Source organism: Apostichopus japonicus, chromosome 16 (genome assembly GCF_037975245.1).
Source record: "Apostichopus japonicus isolate 1M-3 chromosome 16, ASM3797524v1, whole genome shotgun sequence".
Classification (NCBI taxonomy): Eukaryota; Metazoa; Echinodermata; class Holothuroidea; order Aspidochirotida; family Stichopodidae; genus Apostichopus; species Apostichopus japonicus.
In genome coordinates this window covers 6,886,573-6,899,812 of record NC_092576.1, presented here as the reverse complement: position 1 = coordinate 6,899,812, position 13,240 = coordinate 6,886,573, and the positions used below count along the sequence as shown (strand labels likewise).

The following is a 13,240-nucleotide window of genomic DNA, read 5'->3' as shown; positions in this document are numbered from 1 at the left end:
TTGTACCTCATAAAACGTGTTTGGTAAAGTATGTTCTTTACTTTGAATCTTTTACTTGCAATTGTTTAGATTTTACACCCCAATACAAAACCAGTATATCCCGCTCCAAAGGTTTGCTGTTTTATATGCCAGGTATTCAAATATGGTCACCTTTGATAAAAAAAACAAATATTGTATTTGTATTACCACCCTTGAGGAAATGAACATTCAGTCATTTTATGTGGTTAATCAGTGGCGTATCCAGGATTTTCTGACCCGGGGGGCGCGAATTACTATCTAAGCGGAGCGCCACCATCGGTTGGCGCGCAGCGTACAAGAAAATTTCTGGTTTTGATACACCCAGATCACCGGAAATGGCACTTCTCGAGCTTGAAACTGACCAACCAGATGTAAACTTTTGCCTGAAAACCAAGTATTTCCAAATGGTTTTTTTTTTCCATCCATAACCTTTTTGAAGATTGTCATCAGTCACTCATCATGTTCGACCTCATCACATCTCCCGCGGATCATTGCTTTTGTAGGTGGTTCTAAGTCGCGGCCCACTATACCCGTCAGCTCCAGTTTTCACGGTTTTAAGCCCATTATTTGTTCAGAATTTGAAAATTCACGATAAATTCACTTCAAAACATACCCATAATGCAATGTTGCACAAAATTTCATCTATGGACAATCAATACAGAAAAACCTCCTTCAACCCCAAACAGAACTAGTCAAATTTGCACGAGTAGAGGGAAGTATGATGAAGAATGTTGGTCAGGGAATTTTCGAAAATTCCGACACAGTTAATTTATTGGTGTACAAATAATAAAACCTCTTTAAGGAAATAGATATTTTCGAAACCGAACACTACACACATCGACAGTTTGAACATGGGCGCAGATCAGTCTTAGATAATGGTGGGAACGCGAGTCTGTTCTCTGACACTATCTAAGCGGAGCGCGACCATGGGTTCGCGCGTTGCGTACGATTTTTTTGGGTCAAATATAGCCTCCCAGATCGCCGGAAATAACACTTCCCAGACCTAATGATGCTCCCAAACCTCCTTAAGTTTGAGATTTCATGGTTTAGAATTTTAGTTTGGGGAAATACATGCATGGGCGTCTGCAGAAAAAAATCAGGGGAAAAATAATCCAAGTAGACTTTTGTATATACGATGGGTCTGGCGTCCTCTCCCAGAAAACTATTATAGACTGCCGCAAATGCGATTTCCGTCCTATATTTAACAACTGTGGATAAATATAATAAAATGAGAACTGTTGCATGTGATTTGCACAATGCTGGATCAAACTTCGCTTAAGTTTGAGATTTCATGGTTTAGAAATTTAGTTTGGGGAAATACATGCATGGGCGTCTGCAGAAAAAAAATCAGGGGAACAATAATCCAAGTAGACTTTTGTTTACGATGGGTCTGGCGTCCTCTCCCAGAAAACAATTATAGACTGCCGCAAATGCGATTTCCGTCCTATATTTAACAACTGTGGATAAATATAATAAAATGAGAACTGTTGCATGTGATTTGCACAATGCTGGATCAAACTTCGCCAAAGTTCAATACAGGGGAACTTGAAATGCAGCTATTGTTCAAGACAAATTGGTGGGGATACGGTATATCATGTCCCCACTACTGAAAAGGTTAGTGGGGACGCGTCCCGCTGTCCCCACCAGGATCTGCGCCCATGGTTTGGAGGCTGTTCATTCTGGAACGCCATTTTCATGCTCACTGATATGGAGTGATATCTGCTGTTTGCTTTACAAATTCGAATAATTCGAATATTGTTAGATGCATGTCCATTCAGTACAGTGTCCTTGGGATTTTACGGGGCCTGATCTTAGGAAATCGGGAGTGGTCACACTCCATTTAGGTAAGTGCACGACCTCAAGACGTCACTTATACACAACCCGATCACTAGTCTTGTTATCGATGAAGTGGTGTGTTGCCGGATTTTGTCAAGGTCTTGGTACTATACGGGCGAAGGTCGAGAGGGGTGGGCGTAGAGGTTGTGGGCGCGCGTTTTCATGCAGATGAGAACAATCTCAAGAAGTGATGGGTGTGTGTATATATAAATATATATATATATATATATATATATATATATATTAACAATACAAGGTCAAGTATACTTAAGGGAAAGTTCATGCACTTCGTGTAAGCCGCGGTATGCATCTATTTCGTTGCATATAGTTCTATAACGATTCATGAAGCTGTAGGCCTGCCTGTACTAAATGTCAACTTTTATCATCAACCCCTCTGTGACCACATGTACTTTGTATACATATCGCAGGTCCGGATATTTCCCAGGTAAAGCCTAAACTCGAGACCATTTGAACCGACGTATTTCCTGAATTCGTTAGAAATTTCTAGTTAAGTTTGTGGTTTGCGATCTACAGACCATGAACTTTAAGATCCTGGGAATTCCAACGCATACATTGTTCCTCCCGATAGTTTCCTGTATTACTCATTTCTTAAAGAGCTCAAGTTGAAATTTTACTAATCCGAGGTGGTTTATTGCACTTTTTACGAGGAGCCGTACAGCTTCCTTGTTTTGGTATGTATTTAAGCCATTTTTTTATTAAATAATTTTTAAACTTTTCTCAAGCGTAATTTATACATATAATTACGCCTACAATGGAATTTCGACCTTCCTTACCGGGTTCGAACCTCTGGATATACAATCAACGTCCATAGCCTAGTGGTTAGGGTGTCCGCATATAAAGCGGGAGGCCCGGGTTCGAATCCCGGTGGAGGCTGGAAGTTTTTTAAATGTTCTGGATTTTCCAACTCACTGCAATTTCAATTATATATATATATATATAGATATATATAGATATAGATATATATATATAGATATAAATATAGACATATATATATATAAAGATATATATATATATATATAGATATTGATATAAATATCTATATATATATATCTATATTTATATCAATATCTATATATATATATATATATATATATATATATATATATATATATATATATATATATAAGTTTTTTCACTGTTCTTGATTTTCCAACTCATTACGATATTCATTTATATATATTCATTTGCCTTTGTCGTTTACCTCCATTGCATTAACATAAAGTCTGTTCAAAGTATCTCTTTCGAGATCCGGCTTTAGGAATCACAAATGATTTCGAGTTGGTTAGCATCATGTTTGATCTCTAGAGTAAGGCAAAATATGTCACCAAAAACAGAACTAGTATTGTTCGATACAGGTGACAAACGCCTACAGTGGAATTACGACCTTCCTTACCGGTTTCGAACCTCTGGACATACAATCAGCGTCCATAGCCTAGTGGTTAGGGTGTCCGCGTACAGAGCGGAAGGCCCGTGGTTCGAATCCCGGTGGAGGCTGAAAGTTTTTTCACTGTTCTTGATTTTCCAACTCATTACGATATTCATTTAGATTCAGATAGATAGATAGATGGATAGATGGATAGATAGATAGATAGATAGATAGATAGATAGATAGATAGATAGATAGATAGATAGATAGATAGATAGATAGATAGATAGATAGATAGATAGATAGATAGATAGATAGATCTTTATTCATTCAATTAAAACATTACTCAAGCTCCTTAGAATACAAATAGAAAAATAGAATAATAGAATCATATGTGAAAATAATAATTTACAGGTTATTATAAAGTTTGACGGCAGATGGAAAGAAACTGGCGGTAAAACGCCTGTTCCCTCTAAACGTACGGAGTCTGCGGTGCGATGGCAAGAAATTGAAATATGCATTGGCAGGGTGATCAGAATCGCTCAAAATGAGCTGCGTTCTACGAAGAGACCTGTCTATGTAGAGCGACTCCAGGGAAGGGAGATCAACGCCAATTATCTTTTCAGCTGACCTGACCACTGCAAATAATCTGCGGATATCATCTTGCGTGGCCAGACAATAATCGATGACGTCAGGATACTCTCGACTATTGCACGATAGAAATTGGTAAGTATACAATGATTGAAACCATACGATCTCAACTTCCGCAAAAAATAGAGACGTTGCCTAGCTTTCTTCAAGATTTCCGTACAGTTTACAGACCATGTGATATTATGGGTAATATGAGTACCAAGAAATCTAAAACTTGACACCTGCTCGACGATGTCTCCTCCGATACGTAGTGGTTGCATATCTGGCTTCTTCCTCCGAACGTCAAAAATCATCTCTTTAGTCTTGGAAACATTAAGGAGTATGTTGTTCTCATTACACCAATGTATGAGAGATTCAACCTGTACACGGTAAGTCGACTCATCATTGTCCGATATGAGGCCAGTGAGGGTTGTATCATCAGCACACTTGGTCACGAGACAGTTCGGGCTATATGCCTTACAATCATACGTAAAAAGTGAATAAAGTTTCGGTGAGAGAGGGCAACCCTGTGGTGTACCAGTACTCAATGTTAACACGGAAGAAACATTATTACCAATTCTAGCAACCTGAGGACGATTCACAAGAAAATCTAAAATCCAATTACAAATAGAAACCGGGAACTTGAGGTCATTGATGAGCTTAGAATGCAGTTTAAAGGGGATAATAGTATTAAAAGCCGAGCTATAATCTACAAATAAAACTCTAGCATATGAATTCTTGTTCTCAAGATGCTGTAAAATTTCATGAATGTTAATAGATATTGCATCGTCCACACTTCTATTTGATCTATAGGCGAATTGGCAAGGGTCAAGGTCAGATGGCAATTTAGAGCATAAATACTTCAATACATGTTTCTCAAAAGATTTCATAATAACAGAAGTCAGTGCCATAGGTCTACAGTCATTCAGTCTGGAAGCAGAATTGTTCTTAGGAACCGGGATAATGGTTATCTGTGCAACAGATGTGAATGCTCAGCATTCGTAGGTATTACGAAGTACTAAGTACAGAAGTAATACCCGTCCGTGTCGCGGGCAAGGATAATGGTTGCTTCCTTCAAACTGTTAGGAACATTTTGCAACCTCAACGACCAGTTATAGATGACAGTGAAAACAGTCGCGAGTGGATCACTACAGCGCCTCAACAGTCTTGGGGGGATACCATCAGGGCCGGCAGCTTTCCGTTCCTTTAGACCCTTGAACGCTCGTCTCACATCGTGTTCAGCGATCTCAAATGGTGGCAGTACATCGTCGCATGGCGCGGGTACCGGGACACTGGTATTCTGGCCGTCAAACCTGGCGTAGAACTCATTCAGCTGGTCGGGCAATGTGACATCATCGGTGTCAGCGGTTTTCGCGGGACCTTTGTATTGTGTGATCAGGCTCAAGTTCGACCAGAGAGCTTTAGCGTCACCCGATTCGAACTTCTCCTCAACCTTATCCCGGTACGTCCTCTTCGAGTCCCGGATAGCTTTCTTCAAATTTGATATGGCCTGCCGGTAGGATTCCGGATCAGTGTTCCGAGAACGATACGCAGCGTCCTTGGCGACGAGCTTGGACCGAATGGACTTATCAAACCATGGTTTGCTGTTCGGATATGACGTCACCGTTTTTGTAGGTAAACACTGTTCTTGACAAAAGCGTAAATACACCGTCACGGCGACAGTGAATTCATACAGATCATCGTTACTCTTGAAAACATTCCAATCAGTCCTATCAAAACAATCAACCAACTGATCGACCGAAGACTGAGGCCAAATGATTACCTCCTTCTTGATCGGTTTAGATTGCTTGAGTTCTTGTTTGTAGGCCGGTATGAGCAGGACTACCGAATGATCCGATTTACCAAGACTGGGGCGTTCGACAGATTTGTAGGCTGATTTAACCTTGGAGTAACAATGGTCCAGAGTTCTCCTCCCGCGAGTCGGACAAGTAACGTGTTGTTTAAAGTTAGGGAGTACGGTCCTCAAATTAGCTTTGTTGAAATCCACGGCAACAATTGAAAGAGTATCCGGATTTAAATTCTCGGCTTTTGTAATGACGTTTGCGAGATCAGTAAGTGCCACCGTTGAATTGGCCCCTGGATGAATATAAAGAGACGTCAAGGTCACCGATGAGAATTCCCTAGGTAGGTAAAATGGGCGACATTTGATAGTCAAATACTCCAGATCCATGGTACAACCTCTCGAAATTGACTGTTTGACCCTTTTCTTTTACTGAAATTAGCACAGTATAAACGTGACACTAATATTGTATTGCTACCGACGTAACGGATAATCATTCAGATTGACGCCACTAGAAATTGCTATGTAATTGTAGAATATTATTCTTTCAACATTTCAGTTTAATTTTCAGAGACCTTCGACAAGTATACAGAATAGTCAGGATGATCGGTGAAGTCACATCCGCTATACAATTGTGTAAAGATATTCACTCATCGATATCCAAAGTCAAGCAGACACTGTTCGGCAATAAGAAACAACAATGTGAGGATCTATGCAATGATACAAGATTTGTGGAAAACATTCTCAAAGATTTGACGAAAAAAATTAATGTCAACACCGACCCAGGTAATTATGAAGGATGTAATATATGGATTAATAAGGGGTTAATCAACGGTCTAGCGTGCGTTACTCACAGGATTAATGCACGATCGGGGGATAATGCAAGTGATGCACGAGGGCGGAGCCCGAGTGCATCCAGCGATAGCATTCACACCCGGAGTGCATTAATCATGTGAGTAACGCACGATCGGGGGATAATGCAAGTGATGCACGAGGGCGGAGCCCGAGTGCATCCAGCGATAGCATTCACACCCGGAGTGCATTAATCATGTGAGTAACGCACGCTAGACCGTTGATTAACCCCGTTCATTCATACACTACCATTTGGGGGAAAAATCATAAAACAAAACATTTTTGGTAACGTATAACCAAAGATTTATTAAAGTGATGCCCCGTAAATTTACCGTGCGTTACTCACAGGATTAACCACGGTCAGCTGACCTGAATGGACCAATAGGATTTAGGAATCTTTACTAAGTATGAATGTACATACAATTATAGGGGTGGGGGCTTCCATCGTTGGCCGTATTCTATAGGCTTCCTCTTCCCGCAGTCTTTGATCCTCATTAACAATCTTGCCTGACCCCCTCCCTTCCTTATAAATGTTATGCGTCGGCGTCCATATACGCGTTATCCTGCGAGAGTCCGGTGACTTTGTGAAATGTTTTACGTTCTTTGTGGAATACTATTTATTTGTTTTGATAATGTTGTTTAAATTTATTTATTTTCAATAATTATTTATGAAGGATTACTAGAAAACGTGCAGAAAGCACATAAAGATTTGCAGAAAATATTGACAATTGTCAGCGAAGACAGGTTGAAGAAATCCCAGTTGAGAAAACGACGTAAGCTGGGGAAGGTGATTTCTGCATCAAATAAGTCCCTGCAGAAAGTGAAGGAAAGCTTGATATTTGCAGTACAGGTAGGTCCCAAAGACTTAATCTAATTTAGTTTATTTGGTTTTATATAGGAAGATCTAGCGTTGAAAGTTTTATATTTATATAAATATACCTATTTTACTTAATATCGAAATTTGAGGTGGACCCAGGAATTTAAAGTAAAGCATTGGTGATGCTGAGGTAATGGGAGCGGGCTGCTATGTAAGGGATTTGATGGTACTCCTTACTCCCCTTCCCTCTCCTTCCCTCCCCCTCTCCCGCCCGCCCGAAAAAAGACATATAGTTAACATTTTAGACGTAAAATGGTGCATTATGAGGCATAGCTGGGTTATAATTTAAGATACAGGAAAGGTTGTGCTAATCATTATACTTTGGAAAGGGGGGTGTGCATCACATTTGACTTTGAAATGAATAAGAAGCACCAACTTGACTTTCTGTTAAAACACACATCTATACATTGAAGCTTGCAAAAAAAATGAGAAACCACATTTGAACCTAACTTGTTGTTATTTCAGTGTTACCAGTGTAGGCCAGACAATCCACCTTCTAGTGGCACAGTGACCGATGATTCAAGAGGTATATCATTTATTCCTACTCTCTTCATTCTCCCTGCTTCCCTACCATCCTGAGTCCATGTTTCATTGCTATTCTGTTTATCTCCCCACATGTCTCGCGACCTCCCTCCCTAAATGCCTCCGTGACCCACTTTCTGTCTCGTGCATCCTTGCCTCTCTGCCTCCTTTCCCCCTGCCTCCGTGCCTCCTTGCCTCCCTGCTCTACATATCCCCGCTGTATCCTGACTCCCTTCTCATCTCTTCTCCCTCCCTTCAACCGATTCACACAGAGATTACAGCATACTGTAAATCTTAAAACTTTGTAACACAATAAAAACTGGAATGTGCTGAAAATCTGATAAATCGGTGGCATGTGCTGTGAGGATATGTGTAATCCCAACAAATACTTCAAACTAGATTTGTTGGGATTATACGTATCCTCGGTTCTAACTGTAACCCTAATAGCACGTGCTATACTGATTTTTAGCACGATCCAGCTTTTACTTTGGTACATAACTTAAAGAGGTACAAGTAGTTAATGTGGTCTCTATGTGTATCGGGTGCTCCTAACTCTCCTTTACCGCTGTTCCCTCCTAAATCCCCTCTGTGAGTGGTTCCTGTTAACCTGTTTCCATGCTTTTCTGTCTATCTGTTCTTTGACTCCCGGACTAAATGCCTCCGTTACTCCCTTTCTTCCTGCCTCATTTCCTCCCTGCCTCCGTGCCCCCTGTCTCCTTGTCTACCTGACTCCATGCCTTCTTGCCTCTCTGCCTCATATCCTTTGTGCCTCCTTATGTTACTACCGCCCTGTCTACTTGCCTATCTGCTCCATACATCCCTGTTGTTTACTGACTCCCTGCTCTCTACCTTACTCTTCCTTACTTCTGTGCTTTCCTGAATCCCCCTCAACCCCCTCCTGCCCCGTGGTTCCTACATTCCCGGTTCCAGCTTTGCTGCCTCCCGATTCATCCCTACTCCATTTTGTATACCAACATCTCCTTAAAGTTATATCTTATTGACAGGTCAAGAAACAACTCAAAATAAAATCAACGAAAGGCTAGAAGAAACCAACGCACCGCCAAGATTCGAAGAAATATCAGGTATACTACAACCTCACGACGTCACAACGTTCAAAAATCAGATTTTTATATTAATGGATGGAGGAATCAACGTATATAACATGACAGGAAAAAGGATTAAGCGTTACCAAGAAGATGGTTTTAAACCATTTGCCGCAACATTCCTGGATGCTTCTTTATTTGTTACAGACAAGAAGAGTAAATGTGTCATAAAATTTGATGAATCTTTGAATGTGAAGAAAAGGTTTGGTAAAGATAACATGATAGAACCTGCAGGTATTACGTCATGCGAGAGGGAAAATTGTATTTTCGTATTGACAGGTAGGAAGAGAGATTCGGCTGAAGTAGCCAAATTTAATGCCGATGGTGAGTACTTAAAATGTTACTGTAGCGGTAGTCTTGAAGATCCTTGGTATATCAAAAAAAGTAGCTCAGATGAGTTTTTCATTTCTGACTTCGCAAGGAAGGCCGTTTATGTTTACTCATATGATTTTAGTAACCGACTTTACACTGTAAACACAAAGGTGCATTGCAGAGGAATGGATATAGATGACGAAGGAAACATTTATATTGCACAGAGATATCCCGGATATAAAGCACAATACGAGTTTTTCGGGTGCTACAGTAGACCCATGGATACGTGGGTAACTTTAGAGAAAAGTCCAGTACCGTGGTTTTGGGAAAACAAAAGTTTAGACTTCGTTCGTGGTCTTCACTATTACCGTTGTCAAAATCAGAAATTTTTGATGGTTGTTGATGCTGGTAACAAACGCCTCAAATTAATTTCATTGTGAAGCATATGGATAGGCTACTAGGTCTAAGCTTCTGTATTTGTTTCTCAAATTTACGTTACATCGAAAAAGTGTAAGTGTATATGAGCGCATATTTTTTTTCTTCCTGGGGGTAAGGGGAGGGTTAACTATAATTGTTGTTGTTGATTTTGTCACGTTCTGTATTATTTACCTTTTCTTGCTGACGGTCCCTGTCTTTCTTTATTACGGTCAGTGTAATGACATCTCCTCCCACGTAAATACGATTGAACACAAATGCACTGAGTGTGGTTCCGTGATATCACAGTAAACGGTTATATACGAGACATTAACACTTTACGTCAAAGGAATTGCCCATTCATCAAATCAAAATGGATAAAGATCTTTACAACATGCAGTAGTCTCTTATTTGTTTTTCCTTGCCGAAGGCAGAAGGAATCTATGAGATGGTGACGGCGTGTATATGGGCGTGGGAGGGTGCGCGTGCGTGTGTATACGCTCTAACTTCAGAAGGGTAACTAGGGTAAATTTCATATATGGTATGTAGTTTCCCTTAGGTAGGGCGTTGTAGTCAGTGGACTTGTGATCCAAGGATTACAGGTTCGAGTCCTGGCCAGATCATTACGTTGTGTCCTTGGGCAAGGCGCTTTATCTCCATTGCCTCTCTTCACCCAGGTGTATAATGGGGACTTGCGAGGTAACTTGTAAATATAGTTGTTTTCGCCGGTTTGTGGCTGCACCCTATGGGAAGTCCCCCGGGGAACACGTGGTTGTGGTGCACTGTGGTGCCCCAGGAGAGATTGATTGAATTGTGCACACTTTGGTGTGTAGGTGTGACAAGTTACCAATGACCAGGGTTAATTTGTAAAGTCGTGTGAGAGGCCTTGGCCCTGAACAAGACTGTAAACCTAAAAATTAAAATTAAAAATTAGGTAAAAATGATTGTGTTTGTTGGTATTTGTTGAAGGTCATTTTAGGTCAGCATGGGTCAAAGTCTGAACATTTTGATCACTCAATATCTCAAGAAGTACAAGTTGCCGGGAGTTCAACTTGGTGTGTAGCTTGCCGTTGGTGAGTAGACGGCCTGTAGTAGTTTTCATGAATGTCAAAGGTCATTTGAGGTCAACAGAGAGGAAAAAAAGTGTGAAAATCATGTAAAAATGATGTTTCAAGGAAGGTCGCCTATTTAGTTCCTGTATTTGGTATGTGCATGGATTTCCTGTAATTAGTTCAGCGAACCCAATTGTTTGTGGTAGAGGTTAAAGGTCATTTGGTGTCAGCAGAGGGCAACATGTGAATACAAAAAAAAAGCTATATCTCCAGAACATGAAAGGCCCTCATATGTGCATGGTGTGTTAGCATTGTGTATTGTATACTTCGTACACAACTTTTACGTAGGTCAGAGTTCATTTAAGGTCCCCAGGTGCTGAAACTTGAACTCTATGTAAATATTTCCAGATATGAAACTGCAGTAGCTGGTATACATAGCTTCTCTATAAAGAGTACAAAAACCCTATTATTTTGGGTGGAGGGGTAGCGTACAGGTCATATGGGTTCGGCAGAGGTTACATTTTGAAAAGTTTAAACATGACATCATAAGATCAGATGTCATATTGGCAAATAACTTTCATATTATGAGTACAAGAGGAGGTAATTCTTTGTGAAAGTCAAAGGTCATTTGAGGTCATCAGGGGATAAGTGTTAAAAATCTTAAAAGCACTGCAGCTGGATAATTTTGTTTTCAAGTTGAGACTTCTAATTTTCTTCAAGTCAATGATTGTTAAAAGGTAGCAGAGTTCAATTCCTGATAATATCTCTTCTCAGTTAGGGAGTGGCCAGGTAAGAAGCTTTGGGTTTCGGCATGACATTTTGTGCAAGGACATGGTGTACATGGAAGCACCTATTGGTCAGATCTTGATATTGTTGTTGATATTCAGGATGATTTGCATTTTTAAGAACCTATTAAGTTATTCCTGAAAGTTTATACCATGCCACGTTAATATGTCCTTGCTCTCACTATCTTAGTTTACATTTATGCTCTCACCAAACTTAATTCATAATTTAATACCGGTTTTAGATATTGTTTATGATGTCATTTGTATCTAAGTTTAATCAGAAATTGATGCACAGTGTCTGTAAACTGCTCTGAATTCTCAACAACAACAAAATTTCAGGGACACAAAAAATTTGTCCTTAACCTATTACAGTTGCCTTTATTAGTGCTTGTTATATCAACAAGTACATTCAGTGACAGATATTGTCCTAATATTTGCCCAAATATGATGCTGATGGAAGGTCATTTGAATTCAACAGAGGTCAAAGTCTAGAAACCTTGTAATTAGCTTGCAAGCTCAGTAATTTAGAAGATGAATGCTTTTTCTATGTCACTAACTGTCATAGGATTTTACCTTCACTCTTTTATATTGCCTAGAGGGTTTTCCACATCCACTAATGACTGTTATCTTTCATCAACATTCTAAACGGTAATACCTTTGCAATATTAATGATCAAGTTATCTGGTATGATGTTCTGGTAGCCTACTTGAATTCAAGACATATTTTCCTCTATCAATCAAGTGATATCGAATCAAGTATAAACCTCTAAGGCAAGGAATCACTAAGCAAGATGGCTTTATGGTTTTATTAAAAGCTAGTGTCTGAGAAGACCAAGGATCAAAACGTCAAGTTTTCAAACTTTAAAATTTTACCTACTCAAGCTTTCTACAGTAAATAAACAGTTTGCTATCATTATTTTTTCTCTCTGATATTTTTATTTTATAAATGTCAGTTCTACACATTTTTCTTAATAATAACAATATGCTTTATGAGATTTGATATGTAATACAGCTGAATAAGATTTTCCCAAAAAGATTTTTTTTGGTCGTTTTTGTCGAGTCCAGTTGTCATTCGAGTGATTTTCCTACGATCAGTTCGTCGGCCTAATATGTACAGCAGACGAAAATCCCCTCCTGGAGGATCGAAGACACAATTATGGAGTGATCCTGTAAAATGTAAAAAAAACTTCGGGTTTTAGGACAAACATACCCAACCCTTGTCCCTTATTGGTCACGAATACAACAGTAGTATTACTAATCTGGGTCTGATCCATCGATTGAGAAACACAATTGTAGTATTGATGCAAACATGCTCGGATCAGATTCTTACGTTGAGAGTACTAGAGTAATATAATTGTAAAACAAATTAAGGTCTGATCCTGAAGTGGTCAAGGAAACTGTTTTGTAAAAGCGTTTCACATTCGACATGATTGTGATTTCCCTCACCACCCCCATCCCCCTTACCCCGCACGATTTTCTATATGCTTTAATGAGTTCATCTTTGTAATATTGTGAAATGTTGCAATTTTGCAGAAATTTCTCTCCAATTTTGTTTGAAGAACACAATAACGTAATGATGTAAACCATTTCATATATTTTCGAATATGTTGATGAAGCAATAAGTTTTATAATGATACTTCCATGTAAAATTG

General features: G+C 39.5%; 3 protein-coding genes across 4 annotated transcripts in view; all 3 read left to right on the top strand.

The window, feature by feature from the left end:
* Nucleotides 1–13,240, top strand: part of LOC139982601 (kinesin-like protein KIF27) — a 105,605-nt gene that overhangs the window by 30,449 nt on the left and 61,916 nt on the right. The window lies entirely within an intron of this gene.
* LOC139982618 (uncharacterized) overlaps nucleotides 1–13,240 on the top strand; it is an 85,157-nt gene that overhangs the window by 46,271 nt on the left and 25,646 nt on the right. The gene's annotated exons all lie outside the window — the stretch shown is intronic.
* LOC139982622 (uncharacterized) lies at nucleotides 5,651–11,925 on the top strand. The gene is made up of 5 exons (XM_071995597.1): nucleotides 5,651–6,016; nucleotides 6,244–6,458; nucleotides 7,199–7,374; nucleotides 7,867–7,927; nucleotides 8,928–11,925. Exons 2-5 carry the CDS (start codon nucleotides 6,275–6,277, stop codon nucleotides 9,776–9,778), a joined length of 1,272 nt encoding a protein of 423 aa, XP_071851698.1. The 5' UTR covers nucleotides 5,651–6,016; nucleotides 6,244–6,274; the 3' UTR covers nucleotides 9,779–11,925.